The sequence below is a fragment of the Colletotrichum fructicola genome (assembly GCF_000319635.2).
Source record: "Colletotrichum fructicola Nara gc5 chromosome Unknown KSG_Nara_v1_contig01, whole genome shotgun sequence".
Lineage (NCBI taxonomy): Eukaryota > Fungi > Ascomycota > Sordariomycetes > Glomerellales > Glomerellaceae > Colletotrichum > Colletotrichum fructicola.
This window is the reverse complement of record NW_027094051.1, coordinates 4,754,840-4,779,641: the sequence shown is the minus strand read 5'-3', so window position 1 is coordinate 4,779,641 and position 24,802 is coordinate 4,754,840. Positions and strand designations below refer to the sequence as shown.

Genomic DNA, 24,802 nt, shown 5'->3' with positions numbered 1-24,802 from the left:
TCAGCTGTGAGCCGCATCACGGCATCTCCCACCGCCCACTCTTCCCCCCGTCCTTCAACACAACCCTCAACCCCCCAATGACCATGCCCTTGTCCACCGCCTTGCACATGTCGTACACGGTCAACGCCGCCGCCGAAGCAGCAGTCATGGCCTCCATCTCGACGCCCGTCTTGCCGTCGCAGGTGACCGTCGCCTCGACGTTCAGCACCGTCTCGTCCTCGCGCTCGGATGCGGGCTCCAGCTCGACGCCGACGTGCGAGAGCAGGATCGGGTGGCACAGCGGGATGATGTCCGGCGTGCGCTTGGCGGCCATGATGCCCGCGACGCGCGCCACGCCGAGGACGTCGCCCTTCTTCATCTGGCTCGCGCGCACGAGGCGGAGGGCCGTCGGCGTGGAAAAGGTCACGGTGCAGACTGCCTTGGCGACGCGGGCGGTCGGGGCCTTGGACGAGATGGAGACCATGCGCGCCGAGCCGGTTGGGGACACGTGGGTCAAGGTGGGATCCTGAGGGGCAGCGGCATCGTCTTCCGGTGAGCGTGAGCCCCGTCGCAACGGCGTGGAGGAGAAGAGGCGGGTCTGGTGGGCGTACGTTGTCGGGACGAGCAGGTGGGTTGGTACTCTTGGGACGCCTCGGGGACGCGAGTGAACAAAAGACCTGGGCCCAATCAAGTCGGACATCTCAGGCGCACGAGCTGAAAGAGACGGAAGCGGCTGAGAATCTAAGGGACAGCTATATTCAGTCTCCCGTCATGTACATCGGTTGATTCATGAGCCCCGTAAAAGCCGCGCCCAGCCGTGGTATACAACGCCGTTTCATGCAAACAAAACTCCCCTCCGAAAGATGATGGGAAGGCCGTTACCCACCTATCAAGATCATCGGCCTATTCTTCATGTGCTCCAGCTCTCCAATGCCGGCGTGCTTCTCCTTCTTCCTCTTGACCGCCATGCCAATGACGTCGAGAAGCTCTGCCTCGTTAGGCGCCGTGACCAGCGGCTTCTCGGCGTCTGCCAGCCCCTGCCGACGGTCCATCTCGATCTGCTTCATTGCCTCGAATGCCTTTTCGTCAATGGGGTCGCCGTTATTCGACTTGCGCAGAATGTTCCGCAGCGAGACCTCAGTGTTGCCAAAGAGACAAACTTTGAGGTTTCCGTCGCTGGTAATGCGCAGTCGGTTACAGGTGCCGCAAAAGTTGTGCGTCATGCTCGTGATGAATCCTATCTTTCCAGCGTGTCCCGGTATGCGCCAGGTCTTGCTCGTGTCGTTCTTGTGATCCTTTACCTTCTCCAGCGAGGGGAACTTTTCCCTGATCATGTCCAGCATCTCGGCATAGCCCAGCATCTTGCCCTGGTTCCACTTGTTGCCGTCAAAGGGCATGTACTCGATGAAGCGCACCTCGACGTCCTTTTCCCGTGTCATCTCGACAAAGGGGATAATCTCGTGGTCGTTGCGGCCGCGCATGACTACGCAGTTGATCTTGAACTTGATGCCCGCGCCGTGCTTGTTGAGCTCAAAGATCCGGTCGATGCTCTTTTTGACGGCGTCAAACCCGTTCCTCCTGGTCATGATGGTGAACATGTGCGGATCCAGAGTATCGAGACTCAAATTGACGCCAGTGAGACCGGCCTCCACCATGGAGTCAAGCTTTCGATGCAGTGATAAGCCGTTGGTGGTGAGGCATAGCTCCTTCAGTCCGTGGGGCCTCAACGCCCCGATCTGGTGCATGAGCGGCACGATATCTCGCCGCACCGTCGGCTCTCCCCCCGTCAGCCGGATCTTGGAGACTCCTTGTGACACAAAAACGGAGGACAGCAGTACAATCTCGGGGGTCGTCAAGAGTTCCCTCGTCGGCGATAGCGGCACCCCCTCTTCTGGCATGCAGTACACGCACCGGAGGTTACAGCGTTCCGTAACGGAGATGCGGAGGTAGTCGTGCTGCCGGTGAAAGTCATCGGTGAGAAAATCGGAGAAGGGTTTCGCATCCTTTATGAGTTCGCGGCGTGATAGTGGTTGCCGTTGGGTGTTCGGTGTGACCTGAGCTGCAGCGGCCCCATTCAGACACCGCGCCTGCGTCGTCCACACCAACTGCGACCTGCTATTCCGTGGCATGCGCCCGCTGCGCAGCGCCGTGCGAGGCAGCATGCTGTGTCTCATGGTGGCGGCCTTGAGGGATGTTATGAGTCGGACAGAATGGATGTAGGAAAGGGACGCAGGAAGACAGAGAGGAAGGAAATGGCTGTGGCTAGGCGTCCTTCACGCTGCGCGATCCATCACTGATATGACATTCAGCACGGCGAGGAAGTACGTAAGAAGATGTCTTGAAAGATGGCAACTTTGCTGGAGCTGGGGGTGCTCGATTGATATGCTATCAGAGCAATGAGAGCGCCTTCTCCGAGGTTTGAGATATGTGACCAAGGTGAGTCAGCATTGGCGTGGCGATTACCTATTTGACCGAGTTTCGAGCCTACTTGAGTTAAGGGCGCATTCGACACTGAGAGGAAGGCGGGGGATGGAGGGGAACTGCTGCTGATTGCTGAAGGACCGACGCACAGGTCACCGGGTTTGGCGGAGTTGAGCGAAAGCCAGCGGTCCTCCGGCCTAAGTACCTACAGAGTATGAACGGGCGGTTCCCGTCGGCCCTGCAGTCTTCCCTTGCACCTGCCAGTGGGTTGCCAAATTACCGTCGCTCTGATTGGGCAGCTGCCAGCCCCTAGCGGTCCTGCTCGCACCTCTTAGTGGACCGTGCTGATAGCTGCCCGGCGACCAAACAGAGGAGGGCGGAGCCCCGCACTAGTCTCGGATAGGAAACAAGGTAAACAACGTTGGCGACGATGTTTCCTTCCGTTCCATGCGGCACCGGCTTTTCTTCAAGACTCCACCGAGACCCCAGACACTTCACATGCCGGATTCTTCAACTTGAGAAAAAGGAAGCTTCCACCATTCGCGAATCTCACCTCCCTTGTCTCTACCTGTCTCAGGCCTTTCCATCCTGGGAAAAGCGAACCCCCTGACTTCCGAACATCACCACTCCATATCGACGACACCTCAACGCTAACGCGTGAGTGCCATGCAGCATGCACTTCTCCAGGATCTTCAAATGTAAGTCGGCCCAAAGGCGTGCCTCACTTGTTGCTGACACGACTTCCGATAGCATCGCCTCATTGCGTCGCAAGTCCTGATGGAACTCTGATCGCAACCCTTACTACTGGCAGCATCAGCTTCCGGTCCATCGAGACTTTGGAGACAACTCACAGCGTCAGGCTGCCTTCAAAACTCGGCCCAGCAAACGCCTTTCTGTGGTCTCCGTCATCGCGTCGTGTTCTCGTCAGCTTTGCCGAATCCATCCATGTCTACTCGGCCCTCGAGTCCGGCTATCGTGCTGTCGTCCGCAACCCTGCTTCACCAAACTTCAAACCCACCTTTGTTCAGTTCGGCGCCTCGGACAGTGAAATCCTCATGTGCTCTTCCTTTGGTCTGAAGTTTTCTGTGTTCGACCTCACGACATCGAGAGCAGTCGAGATCGGCAGCCCCAAGTTTCATCAACCGACATCGGCGCCCCGAGGATTCGCTCTTCGACCTCGTTCGGGCCACTTGGCTCTGTTGACCCGCGTCTCTGGAAGAGACATTGTCAGCATTCACCATCCCACAACGAGAGGGGTTCAGAGATCCTGGCACCCAGAGACGGTCGACGCGCAAGGCTTGACCTGGACTCCAGATGGCCGCCGGCTTATAATGTGGGAGTCTGCAGCCCAAGGCCACAAAGTCTTGTTTTACACTGCAGATGGGCACCTCCTCAACACATGGTCTGGACCGTCTGCCTTCGAGCCTGAGGAGAAGCACTTCGATCTGGGCGCGGGGGTAAAGGTGTGCCAAGTCAGCCCAGATGGTGCTCGCATTGCCGTGTGCGACCACACCCGAAATGTCTGCATCTTGGACACCAAGCCAGCGACTGCATCAATGAGGCTTGAGCATTCTGCAGCCATCGTTCCGAAGAATACTGTTCAGGTGGGTGACGCAGGATTCGAACTTGCAACTTCGCAGGCTAATGAAGATTGGTAGATATGGCAAGAACAAATCGGCAATGCCCAACTAGGCTCGGCTCACACATTCGTAAAGGCCACCCAATCGGTCTCTGCTCCGGGCCGAGTGAGTGGTGGAAGCGTCGAGACCAAGCCAAGCCGTACCTTGGCCGTCTTTGATGCCTCGTCGACTCTTCTAGCCACAGCCTTGGAAGACTGGCCGAGCACGGTTCGGGTCTGGGACATCTTGTCATCGGAGCTTCGAGCCGTCCTCGTCTTCCACGGCAGCATTTCGGCGTTGACCTGGCACCCAACGCAGCGCGAGCTGCTCTCCATCACTTGCGAGGGCGATGGCTACGACGGCCTGGTGTTCACCTGGGATCCCTTATCTGATGGACCCAAGACAATTGACTTTGCAGCACAGCTACCCGACGCAAAGTTATTCGGCAAATCGCAGGTGTCCTGGCTCAATTGGGCGGGTGACTCTGCCGTGCTTCTGATTGGGGATACAAAGCATCGCCTCATGGTCTCCATGTCCGAATCCGACACGTGCGGAGCTCCTTGGCAAGACGCACAGCGCAGTGACTTGACAATGACGACCGGGAAGGACGAAACGCAGCTGGACCCAACTGCGTTCGCTGAGTTCGACGAGGACTTGTCCAATTTAGACATGTCAGAAGTGGACGACACCTTCTCTTTCAAGAAGATTTGATCGATCGCTCGTTGGCCACAACCTCGGGTCCGAGCCAGCTGCGGATACGCAGAGTCTCAGTCCAACCAAGTGGCCAAGCCAAGACTTTGGTATTTTCATGAACCAACTAGGCGGTCGTGATTGGTTTCCAACCACCCGCGTGTATAGATCATTGCAGCCGGGAGAGCAATCGGATGCATGGCCACTAAGATCCGTGGATTGGCGTCTTCTGGGGGTGCTGTTCAGCTTGGACCATTGCCTCGCAACCAAATCCTGCACGAGATCCATTGGGGAAACGCCAAAAGTCGCCGACTGACACTGCATCCCCTCGCAGTGGGTATAAGGGGAGGGCGAACACCGAGTGACCTGCCGGATGAGGTCGGCCAGTGCTTTGCTCACCGCTGAATTGTCCAGAGGATCTTGGGGCTGCATTTTCAAGTTGAGACAGGATCGCGCGGCGCCTGAGAATGACTCCGGGTGACCACCATCCGCAGGGCCTTCCCAACCAACAAGAGCTCGCATGGAATCCTCGTTGCTTTTGGCAACCTTAAAGATGGTCGTCGAAACGCAGGTCCTTGCCCGCACAAATCAGCATTGCGCAGATGCCTAGACTCAGCTCTATTGCTCTTCAGCAGTATTGAATAAACCTTCAATCAGCTCCGTCGGAATCAAGGGCGGGATTAGTGGTCATCAGCTCTGACGACAGGTTCAGCTAGCCAAGGTACCGGCCGCCATTTTGGGTGCCGCCGGACCCCTGTCGCCCCCTCCAAATAGCTGCCGCGCGAGACCCTGGCAATAGCTGGCACACGGCAGCCCAACCCCCGGTCGAATCGAAGATGAATGCAACCCACTATCGCGGGCTATCTTTGGGACTTGGACGAGAGCTCTCCTCGAAGATGTCGGATGCCCATCACCCCCTTCAAGTACCTTCAACTTGACGCTTCGAAGCTTCCTCTGCCACCAATGTCACCCAAACACCAGGAACGTGGCGCAAGATTGGATCAGGCGATATTGAACGTAGTCTGCTTACGCGCACCAACAATATCTGCGGGTGACAGGTCACAGCGAGAAGCAAACTGCACCAGACGACCCCACAAGATCAGGGACTCTTCATCCACGATGGATAGTTTCCTCTCTCGTCACGATCCCTTTGGTCACTCAATGTGGGTACTTGGTACAAAATAGGCGTGGTCTGTCCGTCACATCAGCCAGCTTCACCCGAGACGGAGCAGTACAATGACTTGCGGAAGTTGCCTCGAGACAGCTTGGGTACCTGGACCGACGTTTATCTGGAGTGGGTTCGCCGCCAAGGACGGGTTCCAGCCAAAATCATGGATGTCTCCACGGCAAGCTCCTCATCGTCGACGCAAAGGATGGCAGGGGCTACTTATTGGTCAAACAGCAGCAGCATTGACAGCATTGCCGCATAGAAGACCGACATTGGAGGTCCGGCCAGCTTGACAAACTTCCCCAGAATATAAAAGGATTTCCATTGTTCTTTGTCTGCAACCTCGATTCATTGTTTCAATTCCTGCCTACCCTGGACATCTCATGGTTGGCCAAGATCGTCTTGGTTCATCGCCGGATCTTGTCATACATGAGATCCCCTGTTTCGTCTTGGTTCCCAGCCGTCGCACGAAATTCTGGTCCGACTGAGCCATTGGGCTTACTTGTTGGACAAAGTCTGTGTTCGGAGCGGATTCCCGTCTCAACACGTCACCATGCAAGTTGGACAGCTCCCTCCGGGTCCCGAGACAGGAAATTTCTACATCCCGATTTGCAATGTGTGTTTCACCAACACGAGCTCTGCCTTCTGGCCCTCTGACAGTCGGCCTAGTTACCATTCGACACAAGATGGCAGGCGCTTAAGGAATGGCTTAGCCGCGACTGTGAAGTCGACTACATTCAACTCTACCACCCCACCTCGGGCTGGATCAGGGTCAAGGGGCCATACAATTTTTATCGTGCATGTGGTAGGTGGCCAAATCGAAGCGTGTCCAGGACCTGCTAACACGCGCTCAGATCGTTTGAAGGATGGAGTGTTCAACGGCAGACGCATCATCTACGATGACAGCAACATGACGAGTGCAATCGTCGTCAAGGAAGTGCACAATGACGAGAACGCGATTCCAGTGAACGGTACCGTGAGGTCTCGCCAACCAACCCCTGCACCATTCTCTGCGCAAATCGACCATCAACCCTCACCATACTCTTACGCATCCTCAGAAGCATCATCGTTTGAACAACAAGTGAGAGCCTAGTACTACATGGCGCCAATCTACAGTTTCTGACTTGCAGCAGGTTCCAACGGACCTCGGACACTTTAGCCAGGGGTATGATGGCACTCAGATACAGGGAGCATGGTGCCCTGAATACCCTGCGTACGTGTCCAACAGTGGATTCTTTCCGAGCACCGCGGCTCCAACCAACCAACCCAGCCAGGCTGTCTCTGTTGAACATAGACGAATCATAATTAGACGGATAGGACACAGCACTCCGGAAGACCAGATCAAAGCGCTCATTAAGCAAAGCCTGGCACGAGTTACCCCGGTAAAGGCCGAGCTCCAGAGGATCGACGTCCCCCGAGGATCAGGCAGTCAGAACAGAGGACACGCCTTTGCAACATTTCGAACCGCAGACATTGCTCGAAGCGTTGCTGAGTCGCTCAACGGCAAAACTTGGAACTCCCGTCGGCTCGAGGCGCGTCTTACTACGGAAGGTGTCGCAGAGGAGCAGGCGAGCCGCGTGTCTCCAACGCCGACCTCGAGTTCAAGTTCGCGGCAGAAGAAATGCGACAGCTCCAGAAAGAAGACAAGCGAAAAGGCGCGTGCGCCGGTTCCCTCGGGGTCTGCTAGCCGCCCTCCTGAGCCTTCTTCGTCTCGCTCATTGCGACAAGGGTCGTCAGGTTCCAGCAGCTTATCGTCAGTAGAGCCGTCATCATCGCGCCAGACGAGGAGCCAGCAGCCAGCAGGGCCGGTGATTGCAGACGGGACTAGTCGCAGGTCTCGGTCCGAATCGAAAGAGGGGAGAAGAAAGTAGTCATTGTACCAACAGAAGCGAGCGCTTGAGATACCCCTGGGGAGCGCCAACACAGCTTGTTAGTCGGGAAAGCCAGCTATCTACCTCTAATTTGGGAAGAGTGTCTGCCAAACCCAGAGCTTGTTCCTGTTAATGCTGCCATTTAGTTCATCAAAATCTATGAAATTGTATCTATCACTCACATCGACGCCTTCAAATTTAGTACTATTTTGTAACACGATAGCAAGACCTCACAGCCAGGCCTGTGACTAACCTGTCATCTACATACTGGGTTCTTCTATCGGTAACGTCTTGAACGAGTTCAACCGCAATGACCAGTCTTCCGCCAGGCGAGCCAAGCAAAGGGCAAGGGCGCCCGCGGACTCATGCGGTTTGCCCTACGTGTGCTGCATTTGTCAATGGATACCGTTCGCTCGGTTGGTCATGTACCAGACCAGGCCTGGTGTGACAATTCAGGAATCCGTGCATGGCAAGGAAACAACGGTCCCAAATCCGGCAGTCGGGCTAGCCTCCACCTTGCTCTCCCACCAACAGATCGCCAGAGGATCCGGGACCAGCGGTGTTGCTACTATATCCGGGGCCTGAGGGGGCTCCTGGTCTGTAACCTGCAAAAGGGGATTGGACGGGTTGAAGACAGAATGCGATTCGGGTTTCGTATACGAGACGGTTGCAAACACAGCGCTGAGCTTGAGGCTGAAAAGGAGACCGGTGAAGCAGGCCGCCGTGGAGCCAAGGGAAACAATCAGCGGTGCAAAAGTGAGCAGGAAGGTTATCTGCATTACAGAAGACCCTAGCGCGGGTTTCCGTCGCCGGGACACAGCCCTGGGCGGCCATGAAAGCGACTTTGGCAGCCGTTGGTTGCAGCAGCGGTTGAAGCGGGGAGGGGGGATCCATCATCCACCGGCTGCACGATTTGACGCCCGGTACATTTGATGTGGGTGGTGTTGAGGTTATGCTCGGGAGGGAGACGCAGCCTGATCACCGCGCATGTACTCCTATCCCGGGAGCCAATCCCGGAGCATGCCCAGAGGACTAGATCTGCGGGCTTGGTGCAGCAACGGGCCCCGTGCCCGACCCCGACGCCTCGGGCCCACGGCCGATGCCACAGTGACGGCAGAGGTCTCTGTCTGTCTAACCCCCATCACACAAATCCATCCACTCTCGCGGCAGCTACTGAGTGAGGAATAAAGACGCAATGTGGTGCAAGTCAACGTGGGCTCCCACCTTGCCTGCCCCGACAGCGACCTCGTCCCGAGGCTCGACAGCAACCCCATCCCACCATCATCCCATTCTCTGCCCTACCACCACCACCATCTTGAACCCTCGCCCATGGCACCTCCCAAAGCTCGGACGGAGTTCATGCACAAGATACGGGCACTTGTTTGGCCTCCCGCAACACCTACCCGCGACGAACCCCGCTTCAGCGTCTAATTAGCGACTGGCGCGACGACACATTGCGATTTTATCTCTGGGCGCCGCTGCTGCTGCCGGGTGGGCGGTCGTTCATCACTTCTGCATTTGAACCGGCCCGTACGGATACCCGCCCGGCCCGGTTTTGCGAAAAGAAGTCCCATGACCTCGAACTCTCAACTGACAAAAAGCAAAGCTGGGGCGGGTACACGATTATCGATCCGGGAGTCAACCCGCAGTGTTCGGCATCGGGAAAACCAGAGAACAAGACGACGATGTGCCGTGCCCGGAAACTTGCATGGGGCTGGACCTCTCGGCCTCTCCCTCTTGCAAGCAGTACGGGGGCTGCGGCGACTTGGTCCATAACCGGTGAGCCTCACACCCCGGACAGTACGCCTTCACCGAGAACGCCCCTGCTTTCTCACTGTGTGACAACACACACACACACACACACACACACACACACACAACCAAGTCCACGAATGGGGTATGGGGAATCTTGCTTCTGTATCTGCTTTTCATCATGCTCTCTCACTTCCCCCTGCTGCAGAGACAACGCTGCAGAGGAACGCTTCTAATGCTACCCAACGCCGCATGCGTACGTTCCATTTCCTCCTCTTGTGCATTCACCCTTTTCGTCCCTCGCTTGTCCATTCATATCACAGGTTCGTCGTGAAAAAGAGAAATCAGCCACCAAAGTCCATCTTCAGCGCAATGCTGGGCTGCCCGGTCGCACTCGTCGCGGCCTGTTCCGACGAGCCCTGCTGCCGTCCCCACCGGATGACCTCCTCCAGGAATGCCTTTTGCCCGTCGTTCATGTTGGCCACGACGGTCCGGAACGCGCTCTGGTCCACGGCCGCCAACTCCAGTAATCTTGCACTCGTGTCTCTGTACGCGTCCTCGCCTTCGGACGAGGCACGCGCGAGGAAGGTGGGGAGGATAAGGGCCATGGCGACAGGGATGCGGTCGCGGGGGACGTTGCCCACGTACTGGCTGAGCGAGTGCGCAATGAGGGAGCGGGCGTTCTCGGGATCCTCCGGCTCCGTGTTGGTCACAAAAGCGACGAGGCGCGGGATGAGGTAACGGACGATGGTGTGGTCTGCCGGTGTCGTGTTGGCCTGCAAGAGCAGGGACCTGATGCAGTTTGCTGCAATCTTGGCGGTCTGGGGTTTTTTTGTACATGTGAGTCACTCGGAAGATCATTTGAGGGAGGGGAAGAAGCAGCAGAAGGAGGGAGACAACATACCATGCGGTCCGTGAGGCAGTCGACGACCTCGTCGAGGTACCTTGCCACAAGCGGATCGTTTGCCGCCAAGTGATTCGTGCCGCCCGTAAAGAGAATCGTGCTCGCGAGCAAACAGTTCTTGACGCAGGTGAGCGATGTGGGCGCCTCGCGTTTCTGGGCGTTGAGGTAGATGGAGAGGAAGCGCCGCAAACAGCCCTGCAGCTGGACGTCCGTTGGCGTCGGGCCGTTGCCGCTTGTCCTGCCAACGGACGACTTGGTCATGCTCACCACGAAGCGCTTCAGGGTGGGCAGGGATTGAGGCACAATGACCTCCTGGCATCCCGGGGTCGCCAGGATGGTGGCTAGGATATGGATGATGCAGGCGTGCAGGTCCGTCTTGATGATGGAGGGGAAGACCTCGGCAGCGTCGACGAGGGCGTTGAGAGACGAGCGGATCAGCAGTACCGCTTCCTCTGTCATCTGGTGGCGGACAGGCTGGTTTGCTTCCGTGAGATTGGGCAGCAGGCCGGAGAGGACGAGGACGATGATGCGCGTGAGCTCGAAAAGCTGGTCGATGTCGTCAGAGAGGTCGCCGTCGTCGCCCGAGTCCTTCTTCCGCGCGGAGGGGTGGGAGACGCAGAGGGCTCTCGCAATCTCCACAATCACGCCTTGGACGTCAAGGCCTTCTGTCAGGACAAGTCGGTCCAGGAGATCCATGGTCTCGGAGAAGATCGCCTCTCGGTAGATGGCGTGACCTGACACGCTGGGGTGCAGAATCTTCTTCAGGGCCTGCAGGATTGCCAGGTTCTGCTCCTGGGTGGCCAAGGAGTCGCTCTGTCCAGGGCGTGTAGCCAGAGCCTCAAAGGCGATGCCGAACAAGACGAAGAAGAATGCAACGGGCTCGTCACGATAGTTGATGTCTGAGCCCTTGGTGTTGCCATTGGTGTTGAGTCCCTCAGACTCCTTTCCGTCCAGCGCATCGAATACGAACTCGCTGTCCTGCTCGATGAGGCTAGCAATGGCGTCGACGAGCTTCAGCCAGGAGTCTTGGTAGAACTTAAGTAGGGTCTCGCGGTTCAATGCAGCGTAGATAGTATCGAGACTGCCAGAGAGTGAGGGGGGGCCGAGGGTCATGGAGATGTCGGGCTCGAAGCGCAGGCGGGCAAACTCTCTGAGTGACTCAAGCCACAGCGGCGTCAGGGTTCCGATGTGCGGTTTGAGGACGTCGAGAAGGTATTTCTGTTCAGAACTGGCAACTTGCAGCTCTGCCCAGGCCGAGAAGACGGCCATCTTGACCATGACTTGAGCGTTGGAGCTGAGGCCCTTGAGGTCGCCAATACCGGCGTTCTCGTGATCCTTGGAGAAATTCTCAAGGGCAGACACCAACGTCTTCAGAATACGACCCATTCTGTCCACGTCCGTGACAATTCCCGTAGAGATGAAGCCAGCACAGACATTGACGGCTTCAGATGCAAGCTCGGGAGACGAGTCCGCAGCGAAGGCGGGTGTCAACGCCGAGCTGATCTGGGCCTGGTACTGCTCCAAGAGCATAGCCTCCTCAAAGTCGGGATCGGGCGTCCTGCCAAACATCTTGAGGACCGCGCCGATGATCTTGAGACCCCAGACTCGCAACTCCAGCACGCTAGACGTGGACGCCGAGAAGGCCATGCGGACGACATCGGCAATCTTGTTCTGGAGCGCCGTCTGGGCGGCAGACTCGCCATTGGTCATGACATCCTTTGCGATGAGGATAAACATGTCGTTGATGCAGCTGATTGCGAAAGTGGTCACTTGCCATCGAAGGGGCTCAACTTCGGATCCGGCCTTGTTGTCCTGGTCGTCCTTGGCCGTTCCGGCGAAACCGGCGACCTCCTCGTCCTGCAAGTCTGGCATGCCGCTCGAGCCCTTGTTTCCAGAGACGGACTCCTCCTTGGCCTTGGCTCTTGTCATCTTGAGGACGCCCTGGAATCTCGTGAGCCAGAGGGCAGTGTCCGTGAGGCACGTCTGCCGCATCCAGTTCCTGAGGATGTTGCGAATGCCGTCGTGTGTCGGCGCGTCGTCGAGGACCAGCCACAAGTGGTCCTCGAATCCCTTCTCTGCAGCACCAATGACATCACTTGGATTTCTCTTCATGATGTTGTATAGGCCATCAACAGCAACGTCCCGCAGTATGGGGTATTCTGATTGGAGGTACTTCTGGAGAACCTTGACGTATTCCTCAAAGTTCATGTACCCCGGAGCATAGAGCGACAAATGCTCGAGACAGCTCAATGTCGCCCTCTGAACAAGCAAATCGTCTTCTTCTTGAAGCTGGCCGACGAGGTTGAGGATAAGCTCGCGCGACTTGGTGGAGTCTTGCAGGTCAGGACCCAACACATTGATGAGAGAGTCGACGCAGCGCGTGATGGCAGCAGTGGTCGAGAGCTCCATTTCCAGGTTCATGGTGATGGCAGAGGAGATCTCGGGGTTGTGCGTGTCGGAGACGTACAATTGGGCCAGCATGCCGAGCGTGCTCGGCACGTACCCAGCAAAACTCAGGCCAGCGGCGTCTGAAGCCAACGCCAATGCTTCCAAGGCCCAGAAGTGCACGGTAGGATGAGGATCGTTGCAGAGAGACATCAAGATACCAAGAATGGTCTTCAAGTGATACCCTGCCGCCATACCGCCGACCTTGGTCTGGATCGACCCAAGAGCCATTGCACAACCAGCGCGCGCGCTAGGCTCACGGTTGCTGACAATGGTGTCGACAAGGTACTTGATTTCGTGGTTGGTGAAGGCGTTGCCACAAGCGTTGCAAAGTCTCGCGACCGCGGCGTATCCAACGCTTCGGACGTACTGGTCTCCGTCGATGACAAAATCACGGAGCATATCCTGGATGAGTCTCTCCACGGCGAGGTTGGTGACGTTGCCCGGGGACGACTGCGTCTCCTTGACGGCCACCCGCAAAGTGGACAGGACGGCAACGGACACGTTCACGTTGATGGCGGCCTTTCTGCCGGGGTCTCTCAGCAATGTGCCGGCGGACATGAATGTCTTGACCTGCTCCAGCACGCTCTCCTGTACCTTGGGCGGTGTCAGCGGAAACACGAAAGCAAACAGCTGGATGGCCATGTTGATGACCTCGGTGGCCGGGGGGTCGGGAATGGTGAGCTCTGTGGCATCACCGACGTATAGCAGGGAGGCGTCGTGTTCTAGGGTGCCGCAAACTGGCGATAGTAGCAATCGGTCTATAGATTCTTCGGGGCTGTTTTCTTCGAGGGGCGTGCCTTCTATGGAGTTGTCCTGTTGACCCGGCAGACCCTTGATCTTGAATCCGGAAATGAGGCCGGTGATGCCAAAGCCGGAATTGTCGCCCACGTCCCAGACGGTCTCGAACGTGGCTGCTGCATTCGCTATGGACGCGCTGAGAGAGTTGGCAGAGTAGTTCTCTGGGTCTGCGAAGAGAGAAATTGCAATGGTGAGCAGGTTCGACTGGAGGAGCGCCTCGCTGCCACCGGCGGGGCTGAGGTTCACGAGCTTGATGTAGCACTGCAGCACGCGGCGTTGGACCATCATGTCCAAGTCGTGCAGCTGGAGCGCCGGCGTCAGTCTCTGCGACACATCATCGGTGATCTTCTTGGAAGGAAGAGTTCTCAGGAACGCAGAGGTATTCTGCAGCATTGTGGCTATACGCTTGGAAACGTCAACCGTCAGCAGCCTGGTGTTGAATTCCAGGAACGACAATATCGAGCCCAGCGCACACTCTCGCACGTGAGTCAGGAAAGACGCCTCGAGCAGACTGCGGTGAGCGGTATTGTCTTTGGACAACGGCTTGGGCAGCGCATTCTTCCAGAGTAACAGCAGCTGGGAGAGGTGAATCTTCACAAAGTTTGGGCCCAGAGACATCAAACCACCAATCAAGATCCATGCTACCTGAATCTGAGTGCTAGAGACTCTCAGCTCGGATTGTCCGCTCGACTTGAGCAGGTTGGTCGCCATCGTCAGGACACGGCTGTTGATATCAACGGATCCGTGGAGGGGCCGCGCGGGGCTTGCGCTCAACGTTGCTGCCAGACCATGAGCAAATCCGACGCATCGCCTGGGAGAGTTTCGTCCACTAGTGAGAAGCCCCAGTTCTCTGCTGAGGCTGTTCATGCACACTGACAAGCAAGGCAGGAGCTGCTGGGGGCAGGCGAGGACGAAAGCCTTCATGCATGCGGAGGCATGGACCTGCACCGAGTAGCTGGGGTGCTGAAGGACTCCCAACAGACCGTCTCTGCATGGTTCCGCAAAGTTGTTCGCCGCAGACCCCAAGCAGTTGATGAGCGAAGCTATCGCGCCGAGGGCTGCGATCAAGGTGTGCTTCGTCGGTTCTGAGCGCTCGACCAGGGCTTGCGGATAGTTCTTGAGAATGTCGTTGATGATGAGCTTGGCCGCCGTCGTCTGTCCAGACTCGCCTAGAATCTTCTGTCCAATGACGTCCTGGAGAATGGTGTCAACGATGCGCCTCGAGATCAGGAGACGATAACGGTTGTTGAGGATATTGGGCTGTCCGATCAGGTCGACGGTCAGATTCTCGAGGATCTTGAGGTAGTTTGTCTCCACCGTCCTCTCACCAAGCTTTCTCAGTACTTTGCCGTAGCAGACGCCGATGGCCGCCCTGGCTTTGTTCGACGTCGGCATCTTGGTGTACTGGGTCGAAAGGATCCTCAGAATCTCAGTCAGCGACAGCGCCAGATCCTGCGCCCTCTTCCCGCCGGGGGCAGGGCTGCCCGGTCTCGACGTGGGCAGGTCGTCCTCGTCAGCAACTATGCTGGCGGCCGTGCCAGTGCGCTTGATCGGCTTCTTGCTCATCCTCTTCTGAGCCTTCGTCAGCGGGGCTGCCTCCGCGACGCCGGTCTCGGAGTGCCCCCTGACCATGGCCTCAGCCAGCGCCTCCGCGGCGGCATGTCTGACCTGCGACGACGAAGAGTCGAAGATCTTGAAGATGGCGGTCTGCAGCTTCTCAAAGTCGTTCGAGTTCTCAAAGTATGGCGTGTGTCGCACGAGGGCCCTCAGGGCCCGACAAGCGGAGACGATGACCAGCGAGCCCTTGTCGCTGGTGCCGTAGCTGCGCGACTGCTTGAAGATGTCCCTGGCAACATTTTCGTCCATGCTGCCTTCGACCATCTTGACAATCTTGCCCAGCGACGTGAACACGGCGGCGCGTAGGCCTGCGTTGCTGGAGGACGACTTCAAGAGCTTGATGAGCGTCGCGCACGCAAGTGGGTGCAAGCCAATGGCGCTGTCGCCGGCGGATGCGTACACGTCGCCCAGACACGCGACGGCGGCGTGCTTCGTGCGCGGGCCCGCATCCGTCTTGGATCTGGCTCCGGTGATGATGGCGATCAAGTCGTTGATGGTCTCGAAGAGAAGCTTCCGGTCGCCATGCCCAAAGATGTGGGCAAGACACTTGCCGAGATTGTTTCTGACGACGCGGCTCGGCTGGGGCGAGGGTAGGTTGACGATTTGCAAAATCTCCTTTTTGAGGTAGAACTGCTGGGCGGTGCAGTCGTCGGCGGAGAGGCTCAGGACGTGCTTCGAAAGGGTCGAGATAAAGGTAAGCAGGAACAGCTCCTGCTGCTCGGCGGGGAGGGCCTGGAGCTTTGGAACGTCGAGCTCGGGGGTCGAGGTCGCTGCCGAGTCGGTTATGGACGAGGTCGTCGCTGTCGGGGGAGGGGGCTGCGATGGGGGCGCCGTCGGTGCAGCTGATGACGGCCGCGGCGAGGCAGCTGCTTGCGCGGCGTCCTCGTGGGAGCCATTGGGAGCTCCCGTCGACGACATCGAGGGAGTTTGTCTGATGACCACTGGGGGTCCGGTTATCTGTTCTTCTTCAATTGGGTTGTCTGTCTTCTTTCGTCGGAAGCTCTTTGAACGGGGTGTGTTTGGTATATTGGGGACAGGTTGAGGGACGGGACAGGCATGCGGTCAGGTACGGGATGGGATGGGCTAAGGTAAAGCAATCAGGGGCGCGGACGCTACCCCCCGGCGGGTCAGCCCAAGTTTGGGCGGGACGCCATGACATATCACTTGAGGCGCTGGGCGGGACAGCTGTGGCTCAGTCTCAACCCCCACTTAAATTTCGGAGCTGTCTCTGACATGCCGCACGATTGAGCTCCCCCAAAGTCGTGGTCGTCCGTGGCCCGGACATGACACGAACCAGAGGAGGTAGCCCTCACACCCGAAACCCGGAAGCCGCCCCGACCCGATCCCGGCCCCGAGTCACCGTCTCTCCTCAACGTCAACGATGCGTCCATTCGCCGCCGCCGCCGCCAGCAGCAGCAGCTCCCTGCGGAGCATCGCATCCCGCGCCATCGTCCTGGGGTCCCGATCTCAGCCCACCTTCTGCCGCCAATGCCTCCGCCCGTTTTCGACGACGCCCGCCGTCGCGAGTGGACACAATAAATGGTCCAAGATCAAGCACAAAAAGGGCGCTACCGATGCGCAAAAGAACAGCATGCGCAGCCAGCACTCCAAGAGGATCACGCTCTGTTCTAAGTTGTACGGGACGGTCGACAACCCCCAGCTCGCAAACGCCATCGAAATCGCAAAGAAGGCCGGCGTCCCGAAGAGCCTGATCGACTCCGCCATAGCGCGCGGACAGGGCCGCTCCGCCACGGGCGCCGCCCTCGAGACCCTGACCATCGAAGCCATCCTCCCGCCCGGCGTCGCACTCATCATCGAAGCCGAGACCGAGAGCAAGGGTCAGACCCTCCAGGAACTCAGGTCCCTCATCAAGAAGCACAAGGGCACTGCCAACACGGCATCATTCTTCTTCACCCGTACTGGCCGCGTCGTCTTCGAGGCGAAAGAAGGCGCAACGGTGGACGACATCATGGATGATGCGATCGAGGCGGGCGCCGAGGACATTGAGGCAGACGAGGAGGGCAACCTGATCATCTGGACGCAGCCGAACATGACCACCTCCGTCGCGAACGGCGTGGGCCCCAAGTTCGAGCTGAAGCTGCTGTCCTCCGAGATCATCTGGTCTGCAAATGAGGATACCAGGGTCGCCATCGAAAACGGCGAGGATGCGGTCATGCTCGGCGAACTCTTGGCTGCGCTGCAGGACTATCCGGAGGTCCAAGCCGTGTACAGCAACCCCGCCAAGGGAGCAATCTCGGAGGAAAGGTGGTCCAAGATCGAGGAGAACCTGGACTCGTAGGTCCTGGTCAAAGCCAAGGCTCTCTCTCTCTTCTCTGTTTGATATGTACAACATGTAGAACACACGTATAATACAACACTACAGATGCTCTGAGGGGCGAGTGTTTGCAAAGGTCCTCCTGCCCAAACGCCGCGTCCGTCGCATGCAATTTCCCCAAGCCGAATATTTTTGACATCCAAACGCCAATATGATACAGCACCCCTCCCCCGCATAGAATCCACCGTGGGACATGCCCCCAACCCTTCCACAGCGAAGGGTCTCGTAACCGTCCTCGTTGGTATCACGTCCGTCGCAATCATGCCTCGCGGGCGTCCTACTAATCCTCGTTCGAAGGCGGGTTCTGCGCCGCCTGGGCGGCCTCCCGGTCTTTTCTCATCTGGTCAACGAGTCGCTGGCGCTTGGCCAGTCTGACGTACTCCTCTTTGATGTCTTCGCGGTCGAAAGGAATCTTGTGCGAGTGCTCGGCCTTTGGCCAGAAATCGGGGACGGCGAAACGGTTGTCGAGGTTCGTGCCAAAGTAGTACATGATGCCGATGGGGAACATGACATACATGCCGAACTGGATCGATAGTGTCAGTACTTTTCACTCCCGTCGGCCCCAAGAAGGGAAAAAAAAGCCCAGGGACAGAAGACTTACCTTGAAAACTTCCAGATTGAGACCACCCATTGTAAATTGTTTGCGCGGGTGTCGTGTAGTGTGCAATGGCTGATCGAAATCAATGACGCTGGGATGGTCGGACGATTTCGAGTGTGGGTGGGTGATGGAGCTCTACAACGCGTACTGAGAATCATCTGCAGCGGTATTGGACGCCGGGATGGCGCGGGCGGTCCGGAACCTCGGCGCAATTTTTTCCACCTTCTCCGGGGGTTTGGGGTGGGCCCATGCCCGATCTGACAGAGCCCGAGGGGCACGCAGCGCCGATGCACATTCACGACTTCATTCCGCTAGCCAAACTGACCATGCCCATACTTTTCTCTCCAATGACCTCGTGGGCCTTTTACATTCGATATTTATAAACTACGATGATGTCTGGTCAGGTATGCCACGTACGAACAATGCTTTCGACCGCCGGTCCCAGATACCCCGCCCCCACCCAAAGACTCAGCATGCCGCACCGTCCAGTTGCCCAGCCAAAAACTGCCTCTAAACGCCTAAGCATGGTCTATGTACAGACTTCCGGAACCCTCTACAGTTGGCCCATACCCATATCATACACATGAAATTTGGTGAATAAGTTCGAACTGCCGCAGTTAGTGCGGTCGCTGAGCAGCGGCACGTCGCTGGCTCTGTGCTTCCTCCATCATCATTCGTTCCATCAAACTTCGAGGCGTACCCGAGAACAATGCTTGTCCAACGCTGGCGCGATAGCTACTGAGATCACCATCGTCGACGCCGCTGCGTCCGTCCAAACCTCCGATAAAACTGCTAACGTCACCCAGCGAGGCTGCTTGCTGGTATACATCAGGATTTTTGACAACCGGCATGATCACAGGTCGACCCCTGAAGGACCCAACGGACCCAGAGATGAGGTGCGCGGGGATCTGCGGCTCTGTTTGCTTGGGAATGGACACGGCGGGTGAGGTTGAGTACAATGTCTGCACCACGGGTTCGCTTGATTCAACCTCGTTGTCGTCATCGTCCTCGTCCTCTTCTTGTATCGGTGCAGGCCTGGCCCGAGGCTTCGGCGGAGCACTCAATCCCTCGAAATGGAACATGTCCTCATCATCTTCCTCCTCGACGCCACTCCGACTTGACGACTGGGTCTCTGTGTGAGGTGCTGGCTTTTCCGAGCTGGGGCTCTGGGGTACGGGGACTGTCCTTGTCGGCGAACGTGATGTCGGAGACATGATGGCCTTCTTGTTAGCAAACGACTTTGGCTTCGCCATGGCAAGGAACTCGTCGTCGGAAGAGCTGTCGTCGCTGTCGTAGTCCCTCGCTGTGCGGACTGGCTTTAGAGATGCCGGTGGTTCTGGGGCGCGCTGGCGCTCGCGCTCACGCCCACGCTCTACTTCAACCTTCTTCGGTGGGTCCTGGGGTTGGACTTGAGGCTGACGGGAGCTGCTCGCGTGCAAAGAACTCTCAGAATCAGACGTCGCCATGCTGCCATTCTCAGACCCAGCGGCGTCAGGGTTCACCACAGTCCATACGGTATTCGCATCCAAGGGAGCTCTGGAGAGAGCCCGGAGTGCCTGGGAGGAAGACACCTTCTTTGGCGGGGGCCCAAGGTCTTCATCAGGGCCCAGCAGAGACTCGACAGTCATTGACTCATCTTCAGGCGGGGGTGGTGACCTCGAGTTGGCCAGGGTGTGTGACTGCACCAGTGACGGCTCTGTCGACTGCGGCGAGGCTGTAGGCAGCACCTCTGTTCCCTCAAACTCGAAGCGTACGCGGCGGGGGCTGGCGGGGGGCTTAGATCCGCCGCTCGACGCCCGTCGCAAGGCACTCCGGCGGACCTTGGATTCGCTCTGCTCAGAGGTGCCCGAGGAGGTTGTCTCGTCCGTCGCCCGGCGCTCGTGGTTCGGCCGCTCGGGCGTCTGGGTCGCAGCGACAGACACCTGCACAGCGGGACGGTCACTCGCCTGTCCGGAATTGCGCCGACCCATATCGTCGTCGGTGGTGGGCTTTGATGGTGGTGAGAGGACTGGCGAGTGGTTCGTCGCGGGGGGCGGTTGTGCGCTGTCGAGCAGAGGCAGGTAGGTCGGAGTGAAGAGGCCGTGCAGTTCCCTATCCCTTTCCCGGTCGTGTGTACTGTCGGGAGAGGTTAGGGTGGCAGTTCCGGCATGAGAGAGGACGGATGGGGGAAGCGCAGAGGAGGGAGACGACTGCGGCGTCGGGGTCGGGGCACGGCGGTCGGGGGAGGTGGTTTCGGTGGGCTTGTCGGGGTCGTCGGTGGGCGGCGGCGGTGGGGGTGAGTCAGGGTGGTCTCGTGGGAGAGTGAGGGCGGGAGCGAGATTGGGATAGTTGTGGAAGGAAGCGGCGACGAGACGATCGACCTCGGCTTGCTTGTCTCGTGGGAGGTTCTGGAGGAGCTTCTGGGAGTACCTATAGAACTCGGTTGCCATGTCTTGGCGGTAGGCTGCAACCTTGTGGTCGAGGTCGGCTAGCTTCTGATGCAGGTCTCCGATGAGCCTCGTCGCATTGTCCATATCCACCACCATATCGGTCAACAGGACTCAGACTCAGCCGAGCAGCTACTCCAGCGACAGCGGCAGCGGCAGTGGCAGCGGCAGTAGCGAGACTGGCCAGGGGAGATGGGCGGGCGAGGGCTAGGAATCGGGGCGAGGAGGTGGGCCAATGGGTTCTAGGCGTGGGCATGACGCAAGGCGTCTGAGAAAAGGGAGCCCGTCGCGGCGAAATGGTCGGCGGCGTCCAATGTTTGTTCGGGGTGGACGATTGACGGTTGCGGCCAGGCCACACCCACTTTAGATTTGCAGTGCGAGAGGTAGACGCACGGCGAGTGCAGGGCCAGAGGCAGATGTGTGCGCCGAGCGTGTGTGTGCTGTGTGTGCTATGCTATGCAGAGTACAAGGTAGGCAAGGTAGGTAAGGCAGGTAAGGTAGGTAGGTAGGGTATCGGTGATTTACCCTGGGGGGCGGCGGCAGCAAGGCGAGGCGAGGCGAGGCGAGAGCGATGGCGGCGGAAAGAAGAGCGTCGGACTGCAGATGGGCGCGCGCGCGCGTGCTCAGAGTGTATGTATGAACCGCCTGGGGAATGTTTCTCCTGCTCCAAAGTTCCCCGCGGAGAGAGAGAGACAGAGACAGACTCTGGTTGAGAGTTGGAGAAGAACAGTCCAGAGATCAGGTCGGGGCCCCGGGATGGTGGTCTCGAATCAGGCCAGATGCGAGAGGGTGTGTGTGTGTCTGTTGTCTCTTGATGCCGGTTGAATTCCAGGGAGGTGGTGGTGCCAGAAAAGTCTTGCTTGTCCCAAAAACGCAAGGCAAGGCCCTAAGGGCAAGTTAGAATTGCGTGGTAAGACAGGCCGGAGAGGAGCGGTCTACTTTGGTACTGGGGGCAGGTTTGGGGAAGAGGTGGAAAGAGACGACAGACAGACCAGCCGGGCCGCAGGTGACAAGAATGCGCAGCGCAGCAAATGGAACCTGGAATGGAACGAATTGTTTGTGGACGGCCGACTTCTAATTCTGTGAGGGGCTGCTATCCGTACCTCTTCGAGGGGAAGGACCCAAGGTGAGGTGCCCTGCGGTGGAGGGGAGGGGAGGCCTAGAACACCCTAAAGATGGTGTCCCCGATCCCCACTGTCTGGACTTTGGGTCGGTTGGTCGGGTCGTGGCCGCCAGGCATTTTCTCTCTCTCTCTCTTCACTTGCACTCCCACTCCTCCGCCTCCCTCTCCCGCAGGTCAGTCAGTTTTCAGTTCAGCGAGGGGCACACACACACACACACACACACACACACACACACACACACACTTTCTCTACATGGACAATGGGAGGGCACTCCGAGAGGAGGGGAAGGGCTCGGAGGGGAGGGGAGGAGAGGGAAATCTTGGGGGCACGCAGAGGTACGTATCCTTTTACATTGTGGATTTGACACCGAGGGACTCGGGCAAGGATCCACGCCCACCCATGGAGGGCACCGAACGGGGCCCTGGAAGGCTTAAAGCCTTGGGAATCTGCAATGTCGCCTTCCACCTCCAGGGTGCGATTGCCCAGCCCAGCCCAGCTGCCAGGTGGTAGACCCTGCCCGCCCGCCCTCTGCGGTGCTGGTTAACTCATCAACTGGTGCTCGTGCCTGTGCCTGTGCCTGATGGCCCAGCAGGGCCCGTATGTGCGTCTGCGTCTGCGTCCTCGCTTCGCCTCGCCTCGCCTCGTCAGGCTCCTCCAGTGTCCAGTGTCCAGGCTCGGGGCTTCCATATCCCCTGGACTGCACCGCTGTCCCGTACCTGCCGACCGTCCGTCCGTTGTTGCTCTCGGGTACCGACGGCCTCGTTCTCGCCGAAGCACCGTCAGCTCACAATATCTTCATGCTCCAGCTTCATCGTTCTCCTTCCCGTCCTCAGCGTCAGGGATGCTTGGAACAGCTGCTCAAATTGGGAACCCGGCCTGTGGATCAATGTCATCATGGACGGAATGAAAGCCTGTCCCATCGGCCCTTCCGTCCGTTCTCGACTCGCCGTCTGCATTCTCTGAGACTTACATGTGCGTCCGTCTGAGGTTGTGATGCACCTGCAAGTCTTCTTCCCATGATTCCTGTCGACATGTCTCGTTCTCTCGTTCCCGCTGCTTTCGGGTTCCCCCTCGTTGCCCGCGGACCGCACATCTCCCTTGATAACCCGCAATTTGCTTCCATTCAATTACCGGGCCAATATCAAAATCCACAAGAGAAGCACAAAGAGAAGAAAAACTCAATCCCCACGTCTGCCAGGCACTGTTGCAACGATTGCTGCAACCTCATAGCTATCAAACGATCTCGGCGCCCGGCTAGCGCCTTGTTTCTTCAACACACGTGTGTATCTGCCCATTCTAGACAATCATGAGATGAGCCCATCTCACTCACACACACACACACCAACACAAACATGTGCTCTCTTCACAACTTACACGACACTTGCCGATTGCCCTCCGCGAACCCGCCCGCCAAGAAGCAGAATCTTGACTTTGCTGATAACGCGGGGTCTGTTTTGGATGAAGGCTAGACTTTCCAACCTTTGGACGAAGCCGCGCAACACTTTTTTGTGTTGATGGGCAAGGTTGGGTGAGGCTTTCAAAACAAGCACTGACTGCGGGTTTTGTCAATGTCGCTCGTCCAACCGCCAATGCTGTCGGATACTCCCCCCCTCCCTCGTGCCCTCACTTATGAAAAGCATCCTGGCTAACATGCAGCCACTTTCTCGTGTCGTCGAGTAATCCGTTAGCAAGGTTTTGCAGCAGCAGCCGGTTCTCCAGGTCGTCAACGGCACCAGCCAGTCACGGGTAATGTCGTGGCGGCATGGCATGGGGGTGTGGTTTGGGATGCATAACATTTGACTTTCCGACTTGCTTTCCTAGACGTTCCGCCGAGATAAGGTGGGAGGGGTGCTAGGGGAAGGGGGATGGGGGATGGGGGATGGGAGGGGGAACAACACTGAAGTCAAAAGTGGGATGACCCCCTCCTCCCCTCCACGTCGTGGGTGGTCCCCCCCCCAAAGTCACGAAGTCACGCCTCCTCCTCAAGGCTCAATCGTCAACCAACCCCCCCCCCGCCGCCGGTTCCCTGACCGAGTCCGGCTCTTGGTGTCACGCGGCCGCTCCCAACGGCGCATGACTGGCCATCTCCTCTCACCGGTCCCGGAATCCCGTGACAGAACCTCCCACCCGACCCCACGGGGCCAACAGCTTTGCAGTCACGGGATCGACCACAGCTGAATATCTTGTCTCCTCTTCCAAGTTGTCGCCTTTCTGCTCATCCATTGTAGTGTAAGCTTTCCCACCGCCGCCCGCCCCCCTGGTCCAATCCCACGTCTCGCAGATCACTCGCAGGCCTCCCAGGCCCAGGGCTCCGCTCAAAATTAATTAACTGTTCGCCCCGGCTGAAATGCAATGCGGTCATCGCTGCTACGGCGTCGCTTGCATTTGGCAGTTCCGCATTGCAAAAATGTGACATGGAGGCAACAACCTAAAAACCCTCAACAAAAAATGGCTGCCTTACTCAGACAACCATTAAGCTTATGCCCACGGTATCCGAGTACGACAGTCGCGCTGGCCATGGGGTATCATCCATCCAGTGGCAACGACCCCTTTGCCTAGCACACACTTTTGAACTACCTGGACAAGCTGAACAGCCCGTCCAATGTGTGTGCTTTCCATACATGCGTGCGCTGCTTCACACTGCTACCATTGCCCCCTTCCGGTCCGTTGTTTGCCTGTCAAGCAAAACCAAGAGTGGCCTAGACACGTTGCGGCAAGCCGTCGCTCTCCCGCTGTTACCGCTGCACGGTGCGGTCATACTGACGGCTGTCCCGAACTCGCCGTGCCACGCACGGCTTGGCTATGGCAAGGGTGCCCGGGCTTAAGGTTCCGGTGCCGTGACTCGGAGCGGGCGGCGGAGGACGACCCTTCAGGAACTCCGCGACGGGCGGTTGCTTCGTCAGCGCGGATATCGCTGTCGCTAATTGGTGCGATAAGCTGGCTTGTTGTGAGGTTTGTTGATGGTGATGCTGTCGGTGTTCTGTCATGCCTGGCGTTTGTAGTCTCTAGAGCGTTGCGAATGCGAATTTGACAATGAGTTGACACGATGTAG

At 58.0% G+C, this 24,802-nt stretch overlaps 7 protein-coding genes across 7 annotated transcripts; 3 read left to right on the top strand and 4 right to left on the bottom strand.

The window, feature by feature from the left end:
- Nucleotides 1-16: 16 nt before the first annotated feature.
- On the bottom strand, nucleotides 17-2,153 carry Mocs1 (Molybdenum cofactor biosynthesis protein 1; the record flags this gene model as incomplete). The annotated part of the gene is made up of 2 exons (XM_032034373.1): nucleotides 17-720; nucleotides 866-2,153. The coding sequence occupies 2 exons, from the start codon at nucleotides 2,151-2,153 to the stop codon at nucleotides 17-19; spliced, it is 1,992 nt and encodes a 663-aa protein (XP_031886360.1).
- Nucleotides 2,154-3,073: 920 nt separating this feature from the next.
- On the top strand, nucleotides 3,074-4,730 carry WRAP73 (WD repeat-containing protein WRAP73; the record flags this gene model as incomplete). The annotated part of the gene is made up of 3 exons (XM_032034372.1): nucleotides 3,074-3,098; nucleotides 3,151-4,004; nucleotides 4,059-4,730. 3 exons carry the CDS (start codon nucleotides 3,074-3,076, stop codon nucleotides 4,728-4,730), a joined length of 1,551 nt encoding a protein of 516 aa, XP_031886359.1.
- Nucleotides 4,731-6,430: 1,700 nt separating this feature from the next.
- CGGC5_v001341 (uncharacterized protein) lies at nucleotides 6,431-7,182 on the top strand (the record flags this gene model as incomplete). The annotated part of the gene is made up of 5 exons (XM_066150820.1): nucleotides 6,431-6,493; nucleotides 6,547-6,682; nucleotides 6,732-6,958; nucleotides 7,011-7,090; nucleotides 7,152-7,182. 5 exons carry the CDS (start codon nucleotides 6,431-6,433, stop codon nucleotides 7,180-7,182), a joined length of 537 nt encoding a protein of 178 aa, XP_066009778.1.
- A 2,662-nt stretch (nucleotides 7,183-9,844) lies between these two features.
- Nucleotides 9,845-16,185, bottom strand: sip1 (Pof6 interactor protein 1; the record flags this gene model as incomplete). The annotated part of the gene is made up of 2 exons (XM_032034370.1): nucleotides 9,845-10,321; nucleotides 10,405-16,185. 2 exons carry the CDS (start codon nucleotides 16,183-16,185, stop codon nucleotides 9,845-9,847), a joined length of 6,258 nt encoding a protein of 2,085 aa, XP_031886361.1.
- A 463-nt stretch (nucleotides 16,186-16,648) lies between these two features.
- On the top strand, nucleotides 16,649-17,566 carry CGGC5_v001339 (putative transcriptional regulatory protein; the record flags this gene model as incomplete). Its single annotated transcript, XM_032034369.1, has 1 exon — nucleotides 16,649-17,566. The coding sequence occupies one exon, from the start codon at nucleotides 16,649-16,651 to the stop codon at nucleotides 17,564-17,566; it is 918 nt and encodes a 305-aa protein (XP_031886386.1).
- A 316-nt stretch (nucleotides 17,567-17,882) lies between these two features.
- On the bottom strand, nucleotides 17,883-18,233 carry CGGC5_v001338 (Protein PET100; the record flags this gene model as incomplete). Its single annotated transcript, XM_032034368.1, has 2 exons — nucleotides 17,883-18,125; nucleotides 18,204-18,233. 2 exons carry the CDS (start codon nucleotides 18,231-18,233, stop codon nucleotides 17,883-17,885), a joined length of 273 nt encoding a protein of 90 aa, XP_031886370.1.
- A 584-nt stretch (nucleotides 18,234-18,817) lies between these two features.
- Nucleotides 18,818-20,725, bottom strand: CGGC5_v001337 (uncharacterized protein; the record flags this gene model as incomplete). Its single annotated transcript, XM_032034367.1, has 1 exon — nucleotides 18,818-20,725. One exon carries the CDS (start codon nucleotides 20,723-20,725, stop codon nucleotides 18,818-18,820), a length of 1,908 nt encoding a protein of 635 aa, XP_031886365.1.
- Nucleotides 20,726-24,802: the final 4,077 nt, after the last annotated feature.